The following is a 13,069-nucleotide window of genomic DNA, read 5'->3' on the forward strand; positions in this document are numbered from 1 at the left end:
TTCTGTTTACAGTGCAGGCTTTTTCCAGAGATGTTTGATAAGAAAGGCCACACTGGATAAGATCACAAGTCCATACAGCTTAACGCCTTGCATTTAAACATCATGAGAAGTGCATGCAATGGGAAACCAAACACAAGAGCAAACTGCACGTAATATTTCCCCCAATACTCTCCTGGCCTCCAAGTACTCTCAGCTCAAAACTTTACTGAGCCATAGGAAATTTCTGTGAACTCCGTACCCTTCCTGGATTCCTCTCTCATGTTCTTGCCAAAGCCCATGGGCTCAACACAAGCTTTTATCATCCCCATTATCCTTCGGTGAAGAGTTTCACAGTTCTGCTAGCTACTTTGACTTCAACTAACTTCATTTTATGCCCATTTTTTCCCATACTTGAAGAGGAGGAGCGTACAAGTGATTCTGTAGGCCTGTTGTGTCCTCCCTAGTTATTATCTTTCTGGGCTGGATGGAGTCCTAGCACACCAACCTGTTCTTTCCATGTTTCCTGTACTGCATTTCTTATCTGGAATCATCTCCATTGCCTTTCTCAGAGCTCTTCTCAAATCTTTTGCATTGAAAACTAAGATAAGAGAAAAATCACTAAAGAGAAAACACCTAAACAGGACATCAGTATATTTTTGTGTTCTCGCTACATATCCTCTCTTCCCTGCAACAACAGAAAATTCAGATATATAATTTTGTCTTCTAGAAGAAGACATATTCCAGTGAAAAAACAGATGCCTTTACTCCCCCATTAGCTGGCTGAAAAAAAAAAAAAAAAAAAAACACACTAAAGCAAACACAGGAAATATTAAGTACAAAATACTAATCAAAACATTTTGCATAAGTTATTGCATAAGTTGCTGCATACTTCAGAGAGCTATGAGCCTCTGTTGTCGCAGAGGGATGAATGGAAGTTTAAAGTTCACAAAGATCTGCAGGACTGGGCCACAAATCATAAATTACTCCATTGTAAAGAAGCTGCAGTATAATTCTTTTGAGAGAGAGAAATCAAAATGTGCAACTGCAAACATCAAAGTTCATTCAAAAGATTTCTGTCCTCCACAGTCCCTGTGGTAGCTTTTCTGACAAAGCTTATTCTCCCTGCAGTTACGCCCATCAAGTTTTTGTGGAGTTGCTCTTTAAGGAAGACAGACGAAAAAAAGTCTTGTTAAAAACAAATGAAAGATTATTTCACAACAGAAGAATAAGAGTTAACAGCTAGGAGGGTGGGAATACTTTAAATCACTTGTGATGCTAGAAGACTGTAACAGGGAACATACCCTATGAACATCTACATTTCATACTGTATAGTGACAGTGAACACTCGTAAGGAAAATGCGAGGTCAGAACAGTTTGGAAACGTCATCATTTATTGTATATTTTTGTTAGTTTACAGGAGCCAAAGAAACAGTTTCATGAGCAATAGGACAAATGAAATCCATTTTCTTATGAAATGGAGCCTTATCCATTTTTTAAATATTTAATAAGCTGTGAACTTTGACTCTGGATCTTTGTAAGGCTGAACTATTCATAATAGCACTTTCACTTCTTCCAGTTTGTCATTTCAGTAAGCTTATCGGACGTTAACGGCTGATAAATGTAACGTCTAAGATTCTTACCAGTTTGTAAAGTTCAATCACATTTAGGAGAAGTAATTGGAGGAAAAAGATGGACAGGCGAACAGACAGACAGAAAACACTATCACAATTAGCCCAATTTTCTTATAAAAACACAATAATACAAAAAAATGCAGATAAAATCAATCTGTGATCTCTCTGTGCCATGTGACAGCATGCTGCCTAATTATTTTCACTGCAGAATAGACTACAATAAAAAGATCTGAAATCAGAGCAAAAATGTTCCACAATCAAGCCAAGAAAAACAAGAAGGATGCTAGAGAAGGAATGAGAAAAGATCTGAAAATGACTTGTAGGGTAAACATAGTGAGCCTTCTCCCTGAATAGGGGGAAGGAGGAGGTCTGTACAAGGTATCTCCTTCCTTCCTCCCATTTCTAAGGTAGAGATTTCTACCAGCCATATTTGCTTTACACATCTTCCTCTATATTTACTCTGTGCACATGTAAACTTTGCCTTCTTCCTTAATTTTCACAGTCCTGCCTTTGTCATGCTCCTATATTTACCATCTCTACTTGGATCTCTTTTTGAGCAGCAATTATTTAATTCTTATTGCTCTTACTCAGAAAGAACTACTTTCTGTGGAACATGAAAAACCAGGCTTTGCATTTAGGCTGCTTAGGACTACAGCCTTTCTGTATCTAAGTAAGCATCATGACACACTAAGATGCTTGGCACCATCACTAGAAACAACCATGCATTACTGAGCAGCGCAATTGCTGTGAACTGAAAATGTACAGCATACATACACACACATAAACAACAGTTCTAATTTTAAAGCTTATACAATTGTAAAGTGAAGTAGATGCTTTTTTCAAAATTCACTAATACAGGGTGTATTGATATTATTATTATTGGTTGACTTATGTTCATCGAAAATAGTGCAAGCAAACCACGTGGTCAATGCACGATTTTGTCCATGCAGATTGGATGCAGGCAAAGTTAAATCTTCATAAACCTACCTCATCTAAAGTTTCTCTTAAAAAATAAAACAAATCAAAATCAAACACGTTTGGACATCAATTAAACACAGGAAACTGAGAGTTTATACCAAAGCCTATGTCCAAAGACTAAATTAAAGCTTACTTTGGCAAATTGTTCATACTGGCCATTTGGGAGGGGTGGGGAAATTGTTCAGACAGAAGAAAGAATAGGAAGAACTTGCTTGTCTTGGCTACTTTCTCTCATTTTTCCATTCTTTCTTTCTTTCTTCTCCTATGTGTAACACCCACAGATTTCCTAATGGGATGGTATGCGACCCACCACATACTGCTGTGTGGGTGTAACTTAAATGAAAAAGAAATGTAAATTAACAAGTAACACGCACGGATATTTACATTCTGTGCCACCAAACTGAAAGGTGGTATTAAATAATTTTAACATTAAACATAATAAAATATTAATATTTAAAAGAAATTGTGGTAGCTGAAAAAAATCTCTTCAAAATATTAACGGTAGCCAATTTAACAGTCTGCTCTACAGATCTAGAAAGCAGAACCAGATCTGCTAATCCAAGTAAGGTTGCTTGGCTTCTATTTCTGAGGAAAATCATAATATAACATGCTTTGATAGTAAGCTTTCAGGCTTAATATTGGTCTAATAATTCTGGTTCTAATAACTTTTGAATACATCCTGCAACGTGGAGAACAAACTACTTAAAATTGATGTGAAACAATGCAAGTTCAAACAAGAGTGGGGTGCTCAACTGTGATACTTGAAGCAGTAAATAACCAACTAATACACATCTTAGTGCTTGCCACACATCCCCTCTTCCTTGCCACAGCAGTGAATCTCTACACCCAGGCTTGCATGACTTGGAACAAAAGAAAACCATTCAGTTTGAAGAACTCAAACACTTTTTAAAACCTCCAAATACAACAGTAACTGCAAGCTTCAACATTTATTTCACCACCAGCAGCTACAGAACGCGTATGTAGTTAGCCACATATCGAGCTTGAACATTTCTTTGTATACTACAAAACACTGTCAAGATGAACACTGGCCAGCTATCTTGCACTTCCTCTGTTTGGGAAAAAAGCAAAAATATATCTTTGTACCCCACCAACAGAAACTGTGAACCTAGAGAGGAAGGTAACAGACCAGAGTTTCTGAAGCCACGTTTCAGTGATGATAACTGACAGAGTTAAACATGGCTCACCTAAAAGGGTCAGACCCTCAGAGGTAGGTCCCTGTTGCTCTGGTGAACACCCACCTACTATTCTGTTATTTCCTTCTCAGGTAAGAATAGACTTGAATGTAACGTGAATAAACTTGATTCTTGGACGTGAACAAAGCACACCTTTCTTACAAATTACAGCCCTGAGCAAAGCAGGCTGAGGGAAGAGGAAAGAGATTTGGAAATTAAGTTCAACATGAATGTTCGTTATCACAGACAGTTTTCTTTCTTTATTTTTCCTTTTTTTTTTTTAGCGTTAATTAATGATGGCAAGATTAACTGCAGAAAACTCAGGGAACAGTAATTCTGCCTCATCCAAAGTAAATATTCTTTAATCTAAAACTGTCACAGATATTACTGATGACCTTAAGCTCTTCATTTTCAGGAAATAAGGGAAAGAATCAGGCAGAAGATCAGTTCACAACTGTGGGACAGCATACAAGTATTTTGACTGAAAAGTTCGTGCTATACAAGAAAATACAGAACCTTAAAATCTCAAGAACTCCCTCAAATTAGTGCATATGTCCGCATATACAAAAACAATCAGCCTGTCTGGCAGTTTTATCTTACAAAATCATTGGTTTTGAAAACATACTTTTTACTGAGACAGGAAACTTAAAAAATAAACAATGAAAAATCACTCAGTAAAAGAAAATACAGAAAAACCTCAAAAAATCTTCTCAGAACTTCCGATCTCACCCTTTGTAATGGCCTGCTTTCACTAAAAGAAAATTCTATTTGTTCATTCGGAACTAGAAACACACAGGGACTCTTTACTGTCACAAGTTTATAATATGCTCCAGACTGGTAATAAACAAAAGTCATTATTTCCTAAGAAGTGTTTAAAAAAAGATTGATTTTGAGGTGTAACACTAGCTAAGCCTATCATCTGTAAAACCCACCACAATGACAAAAACAGCTAGCAAAATAACATTAAACAAACACTGGCAAGGCATTAGGTCCTCACATAAGAACACAAGTTAGAGTAATTGCTATTTTTAGATGTGAAATGTATGTACTGAAATTACATATTTTAGTCTCACCACCCTTACACACACACAAATCCAACAACATTCTTGCAGTTGGGTGAATGTTCTTACAACTGTTTTTTTTTTGTTGTTTGTTTGTTTTTTTCCTGCACAGTAATCATTCCCTCCAAAGCATTCCAAGGTCACAGAAATCTGCAGGAACACAGATGAATTGACAAATGCCATTTATCACATCATAGCAACTTTTTATGAACTAATATGTTGCAAGAGGAAAGAGAAGGAAAAATATTATTTCTAAAATAAGAAGTGTTCAAGTAAATGCCCAACTTCACAAAACAGATTTCCATTAGTTTTACAAGACCCAGGATTATACCGTTTATTCTGCTTAATGACAGCCCTTCATACTAATAGTACAAGTGGTATGTTTTTTTAAATGATGTATAGAAAAATTAAAACCTACTGAGTTTTAACATGGTCGAACTTACTTTACACCCCCCAAAAAAAGATATTTTGGCTTTACTATATTTCCTGATTGCAAATTTTTCATTAAAAAAAAAAAAACGAACAACAGTTTCCACCATATTTTACCTTATTTTACTATAAAATATATCACTGATTTTACCTGTAATAAACAAAGGAGCAGATGATGCATGTTCCATTGATTTCCACTGACCACGTTGTTTAGGCGCTTCCAAGTAGTGCTTGACCCTCGAAGCAACAACCTCTTCCAGGAGCATGCAGACCTCCTGAAAGAGTAACCATTTGCCTAGTCACATCTAAGCTTCCACAAATGCCCACAGACACATAACAGAAATCAGTATGAAATCACTCAAACACAAAACCTAAAAACATTATCTGCAGTCAGATACTGAGGTATTAAATAGAGTTGAGAAGCAGATGATTAAGGAAATGCATCGGAATGAAAGAAAAAAAAAATCAAACAATCTTGCTATATATTCTGAATAATAAGAGAGGAAATACATTTTTATTCAGATAAGAGCACATGATACAATGTCAATTATTTATAGAAAGCTGTTAATGTTCTTACTAGGCAGATTAAATACATTATGACAGTAAAATATTCATATTTGAACAGCAAATTAAATTCACTTGCATGTGAAGTAGGAAAAAATACGTAAGTGTATGATAACATTAGAAATTAAGAAAAATATTAGTAAAAATACTGCCACCAATTGTTAGCATAGACTGTAAGAATCCTTATAAACCACAACAGATATTTCAGTTCAATTCAGTGCAAATTTGGAAGGAAAGACGTGGAGCTAACTTGGTCACAGTAATGTAATTTCTCCAATACATTTTGATTTTTCTCTTCCTAACCACAATCATTCATATCTTTCATGCTTCCTTCAGCAAAGGAAAACATAAAAACATATACAACTCAGAAAGAAGAAATCTTTCACCCAAGTTATTCTTCACCCAGAAAAAACATAGAAAAAAAAAAAACACACCTTGAAATAAAAGCAAAAAATTACTCTCTCAAATACTAGGAAAAAAACAAACAAACAAACAAAAAAAACAGATTTAGACATCCACACAGTTGAGCCTTTTTCTTCAGTGTTCTCATTTTTATTTGTGTGCAACTACGTGCTCAAAGAAATTGTACTTTGTGGCATACAAAGATATTTTACCTTTATATAGTGTTTGGAAAACAGACAAAATTATATTAGTACCATCTAAAATAAAATATGTTGGCTTGAAATTTATTTTTGATTAATCTAGAAAGTATGCAGAGCAACAGCATTTTTAACATACTGCTCTAAATGAAAGCAACATTCATATATTGGTCAACCACAAACAGTATTTTCTCCTTACAGTTTGAAATACTTTTTCCTTTCTGCTTGAAAAATACAATTATAAAATACAGTATCTACTTATTCTTCTGTTTAACTCATTAAAGCGATCTCATTACACATTCCTTAAGCAGGACTATGCATTCAGGTCAGAATGAAAAAGTCTAGAAAGCAGCGGAAACAGTTTGCATTTGGTTCCTTCTGCAACAAAAAGATGAGCATGCGCTTCCTTAATTTACATGAAAAACATTTATTTTAGTTATGCCTCTGGAAATATTACTTAAATGGCTCTCCACAAGGAACTACATTGACTTATATTTTAAAAAGTATAAACAGGAGCAGTTTTCAAGACAACCCTCTCTTGGTTATTTTCCACCACTAAAAAGAACTCGTGACTTAGACCTTCTGCATGCATATGATATGATCATATATATGATCATAGCAATGATGTGAAAGGAAATCTGTCTAAAAAAAAGAAACATTTCTTGAAGCACAAATCTAAAACTTTGACTGATATTCTACAGGAAAAGAAGGAGGACATAAAGGGCAGGGAAATTAGAAAGGGCAGGAGAACAGAAAGACAGAAAAGCTCTGCAAAGACCTCAGATTATCGATTTGCACCCAGCAGTGTTTGCACTTGGCAGTCCCAGAGTGACTCCACAAACACCACGCGTGACAGCAGCGTGCAGGCTGTGGTCTGTGGAACGCCCAGCCAGACAGCGTGCACCGCGTCTTCTTACACCACCCTCGCGCATACAGGCCCTCCCGCAGTTCCCAGGCTGCTCTACTCAAGTCCTGCTCCAGCAGGAGCTGGCATGAGAGGCCAGCACCGCTCCCTCACTCCAGCCCGAATCACAGGGCTGGCAGAGGCATGCCCAGCCCTTTTCTGCAGCACCCACGTTACATCCTTCCACCCAGCCCCGTATCCCGTAAAGAGCAGCCATCAAGTCGTGTTTGTGTTACAGGGGGCCTAAGAGGCACAGTTTGCCTCATTTTCCCCACAGTTCATCAGACAGGCGGACAAACCAGGCTGTACTACCATTAGTGGGCTTTGTTGTTTCCAAAGTCTGGAAATTAAAAAATAAAAATAAATGTTGACATGAAAATTTGAAAGCTCTCAAAAAAAAAAAAAAAAAAAAAAGCCTATATAGACGTAATCTGACCTTTTCCTTCCCAGTCTAACAAACACTCAGTATAAGACTTTCAGTGAGCAAACTGTGAAGCTATTGGAATCACACGTCTTGGTTGCTGAAAATATGCAACCTTCATACTTTGCTCAAAATATGCAGTCGCAGAAATGTAATGAATGCTGCCCTGTCATGCCTCTTTATTAAATCAATCATGACCTAATTTCCTGAAATTCATATCTTTTGTTTTGGCAATCATACAGAATACGTTTTGAAAACACATAAAAGTCATAACCAAGATAGTAAAACTGGTTATAAATAGAAGCAGTAATGAGTATTAATGTAGTCAAAAGAAAGAAATATAAAAGATTTCCCCTATTTTCTTCTTTTTCTGGTTATTAAAGCACAAATCAGACAGACCACATACCATTAAGTATTCTGCTTTCACTCCCTCGGGATACTAATTTATTGTTTCTTTTATTTTTATTTGAACACATTACTTTAAGACATACAGGGATGTTCTGTAGTGACAAGTTAATTATGCCATTATTAGGAAAGCTATCTGCTGAAAATTACCGTAACAGAGACTTGCGGGAAAGTCCACAGGCATTTGAAACATGTCTTGCATTCATTTTCAATAGGGAACTTCTCAAGTTCCCACACAGCCTGAAATAGGGGAAAACTCCAGCCAGGAACTCATCACAAGATTCTAACAGAAATCACAGAGTCTGATGAAAGCTACACTCCTAATTTTGCTGGTCACTGATGCTCTGATTTTCCAAGATTTCAGCCACTTTCGGGATTTTTAAATGACACATTTAAAAATAAAGATTGGCAATCTCTTTTAAGAAGACACAGTGGTTCTACAGCACTTTATCATGCATATTCATTGTGTTTTCTTGCACTTGCTCTCTAAATAAAAAAAAAACTTCTCAAAATGAGGCAAAGCAATTAACAGATATTTCACTAACAAGCCCTGCAGAAACGATACCTGTCAAAATCCATTTTTCATCACTCAGGATAGTTTACAAAAGAGAAATATACCATGAGAGGTATGTTTTTAAAAATGAAGTTATTTAAGACAGAAAAATCAAAACCATATGCGCACACACACACAGAGTTTAAAAATTAAAAGGTAAATAGAAAGTGGTCATTAGTGACCCAAAAAGCACACTTAGGGGTCCCACAGCAACCGTTCACAGTTAGGTATAACTAGCAATATTCTCAACATAACACTGAAAAAGTCTGAACAGTTCTATGTGATCCAAGTTTTTCCCTGCAACCACATGCCTTTGAAGTAGAATTGATATTTATTGTACCTCTTTCTCGTGATCTGAAAACCAGCTGGTGTCTTTACTGGAGCCTTGAGGCAAAATATGAACATCCACCAAAACAGCAAAGTTCCCACACTGGAGTATAAAAAAAAAAAAAAAAAAAAAAAAAAAGAGAGAGAAAAAAAAGGTTCAACTGTAGCTGCTAGGAAGCAAATATCAAGCAGAGAAGGAAGTAAACAATCAGGTAAGCATATGCTGATTCAGCAATACAGTAGGCATCATATAAAAGCTCGTGGAAGGTTATAAAGTACAGAATTAAAGATTTACCATCATTGTCTGTGGATTTAATGAGAAATAAGGGTGCCAGACACATCATGGGTAGTTAACTAAAACATTTAAACAATAAGAGCAAGCACAAGCACACTGAACTTTCTTCAACCTATAGGCCACTTCAAAATCTGAGTTCAGGCAAAATTTACCACATGAAAAATAAACAATTTCCTCACCACATCCCCATCATTATATTTTCTGATAATTTAGTACTATATTAGCTATCCTAAAATTAGTAATTCTTTAAAACCTCACCCTCTTTAGAAGTCTTTTCCTCTTTCCAAATTACCTAATAAAAGGAACAGCATGTTTGAAGAATATTCATTGGCATCTGTCATTTAGCCAATACTTTGAATGGTTAAATGATAACAAGACTAACTTGTTAATTACTGTGATATGAAATTGCTAGGATGATGCAGGCTATATCCCAAGTCATGTTAATTATTTCTAAAATTCCTTAATAGGCCTTAATTGAGGACAGCAACATACAAGACTTAATTATTTCCGGTTGTCAGTGTATCGGGTGCAAACACATCTCCTTAGACCTACTGCACCCTCCCAAAAGAATAATGCCTCATTTCACATGCAGAAGTACAGTACGTTGTAAGCCAAAGCATTCCCTTTCTTCTACTGTACTACAGCACCAAATCTCATTCGTCCTTGAAGTAAACCACTTGCAAGGTAAGAGCCAACATCACCATTCTCTTTTGGCTGCTTGTGCCACTGTCGTGCTGCAACAAACTGTCTTTGAGAAGACCGGACATATGTGGTCATGGCAATTGCACATCTGGAATGTCTCATGGAATAGAAACAGCATCCAGATACCAGACAAGTCTCAAATGTGTATGTACAATCCAGAGTGAGACTGGTCTCATTTCAAAGGGAGGTCGCGGCATTCATTCCTGTCCTAAGTCTCTGTATTTGCTCTACACTGCCAAACATCTGCATAGCCCGTGCTAGAACTCCAAGTGCTAACACAACTATTTCTAGAAATAATGTGGTACTTATTCTTACAGGACAGTTGAACATGACCTACAATCCGAAAGGCACATGTACATCTTGGGCTTGTGGTATAGCAAAAGAACAGCCTTTGGGAGTCTCCTTACCTGTGTGGTTAGCACAGACAAAAAGCAACAGGATTGAAGCATGATCCTTACTAATCATAACAGCACAGCCAGTAAATTAGGTATTTCTGAGATTACAAAACACTTAGGTAACTAAATTCACTTAATTATCTATGAACAGAATAATGTAAATAATTATTCAAATATTTTTAAAAATATAATGCTTGATCAATATTGTGTCTAACTAGAATGCGAGAGTTTAGCAAATGAGGCTGGCATTTTGAAATCAGTTCTAAGTTACTTATAGGTATCAGGCACTGAAAGACCAGAATGCTTTGATCTGTTTTATCAAAAGGCTTCTCTTTTCTCCAGAGACCCAAGAATTACCAGATGGCTGCAATAGCAGACCTCTCCCAGATTTAAATTGATGGCAAAATCTCTCTCAAAAATCTCTGGTGAATCATTAGTCAGCTCCAGCAAACTTTTGAGTTGACTACTGAACATCAAAGTTAACAGCTACTGCATATTATAGGAAGAGAAGGGCAGTACGTTATTCACGGTTTGGCACTTCCTACAACAAACAAGTACTTGATACATCAAGAAAAAATCAGTTATCTAATGCTAGATGTTAACTTACATGATTTGGTATTGACTGCAGAACTGTTATTTACCCAATAGATACAGATGCTGATGCATGTAGATGTATACGCATACACATGCCAGCAAAGACATGTTTTCAGTGAGAATGTTTGTCATTTTTCCTTTGAATCGCAACATTTGTTTCATTTGCCAATCTTGAAACTACTTGAAAACAGAAAATAATCATATTTCAAACAATATGCTGAAAGAGTTCCAAGTTATCTTAAAACATTAGAAACTGACCAAACATTTGTAATACTTCAAAGAAAACCAAATATGCAAGAGTAGTGTGTGAATTTTGGAATAGATGAGTTTTCTTAATGGAAGACTTCTATCCCTTGGAGTTTTGGAGTACTCTTCTTGTGGACACCATATCTGGAACTATGTCAACATCAAAAACCTAACTGTTTCCCCACTCAGGTAGAGGAGCTTTAGACACAAGGAATCATAAGTGCCCCAGCCAAAAAGGAGTAAGGGGAGTAAGAGTATAAGCACAGATCTTGCCGGGTCTTGTTAACTGCTATTTCTCCTAAGCCCTGAACATGATACAAAGCTCCTACACAGACGCCTTTGCACGCTGACTTTATACAAAGCACTTTGTACCCTACACCTTTGTTTATACTCAACACTTCTCCACATGATACAGCTTTACAGATGATATTTACACTAAGCAGCTCAATACAGTTTTGGCTGCTCCAGCACAAAGGAAGAGTGCCCTGTACAGACTAAATTTCAATACAAAATAACTGGAGAATGGAGGAAATGGGAAGAAAGATGTACAGTGTTTACGTTAATCGATCTGGTGTTCTTATAAAGCTTTCTAAATAATTTTTAGTTTTATTCTGAAGACATAATTCCCTGAAAATACTAGCTTTTATTTTGGAGAAAATGCAGCATTTCCAGTCATTGTTGCTGCAAGAAGTAACTCGCTACCCTTATGTCATGTAAACTCAAAGGCAAACTAATAATTAAAAAAAAAAAAGTTTTTATTTCATTTTATTTTCAACGTATCTCAAAATTTGTACTGGAAATGATTTTGAGATGCAGTTCTCAAAACTGAGGCCTGAACACCTGATTTTTTTGAGAAATACTTATGTCAAGAATCACTAGAATAACATTTTACTGTAAAATTAAAGACAGAAACAGATGTGTCAATTTGATATCCTCTATAATTCTGGAATTCAAGACTCTTCATTTTCACAAGCTGATTTTGCTGATGTTAATGTACTCACCATAACAGTCTAATATCATTCATTGTTATTAAACATAGGGTTTTAAATTGTCTCAGAACGTTGTCAGTGTACCGTTGTACAGCAATGGCATTTAATTTAGAACATATTTTCTGGAATCAAACTGTTTATACAAATACATCAAACACTTCATAGATTCTGCAAATGGAAAAGATAACCAGGCACGTAATGTAAACTGAATGAATACCCATGCAAAGTGGTAACTCTGTCAAGGAAAGCCATCTTCTCATAACCTGTTAAAACCATGGCCTGGGATAATCAGATATTAGATGGATTACAAGTAGATAAACCCAAGCAGATACTCATTGCCACGCTCATCTTCACAGTAAAACTGCTCCATACATCAGGGCTCTTATTTCTTGAAATTGGATTGCTTTTAATAACCTAAAAACAGTCATTATAAACAAAATATTTGGGATGCATGCTGATTTTATGCTCAGCTACATCATTCCAAATGTACTCTACCGTATTAGTCCAGACAGGAACGGAGAGCCTGCCTCCCAAGACACATTAGCATTTCCCATTTCTGTAATTATTTTACAGATGCGGGCCAGAGGTCAGGATTAATTGATGCCTGGTTAAAAAGCAAACATACAGTCTTTGGCTAGCCTTTGGGAGCGAGAGGGAGGGAGCCTGGCTGCAACTGTCACACATGCTTCCCCTTTCCAGGACAGCTGCAAACATAGGTGACACCATCAGCCTAAGGCTAGCAGTTAGCCTGTGCTTTGTGCCTCTGCTTCACATCAGAGTGGTTTTTGTAGTCCCAGAAGCTCA

General features: G+C 36.4%; 1 protein-coding gene across 3 annotated transcripts in view; it reads right to left on the minus strand.

Moving 5' to 3' along the window:
* The window catches only part of SLX4IP (SLX4 interacting protein), a 78,166-nt gene that overhangs the window by 29,915 nt on the left and 35,182 nt on the right, over positions 1 to 13,069 (minus strand). For 2 of the 3 annotated variants that reach the window (XM_032184604.1, XM_032184603.1), the window contains exons 4-5: positions 9,058 to 9,147; positions 5,423 to 5,546 (exon numbers count right to left, since the gene is read on the minus strand). In XM_032184604.1, the coding sequence (XP_032040495.1) occupies positions 5,423 to 5,546; positions 9,058 to 9,147 (214 nt within the window). The remainder of the gene's footprint in view (positions 1 to 5,422; positions 5,547 to 9,057; positions 9,148 to 13,069) is intronic. The other variant, XM_032184605.1, reaches the window with a different exon arrangement.

The sequence above is a fragment of the Aythya fuligula genome, chromosome 3 (assembly GCF_009819795.1).
Source record: "Aythya fuligula isolate bAytFul2 chromosome 3, bAytFul2.pri, whole genome shotgun sequence".
NCBI lineage: Eukaryota > Metazoa > Chordata > Aves > Anseriformes > Anatidae > Aythya > Aythya fuligula.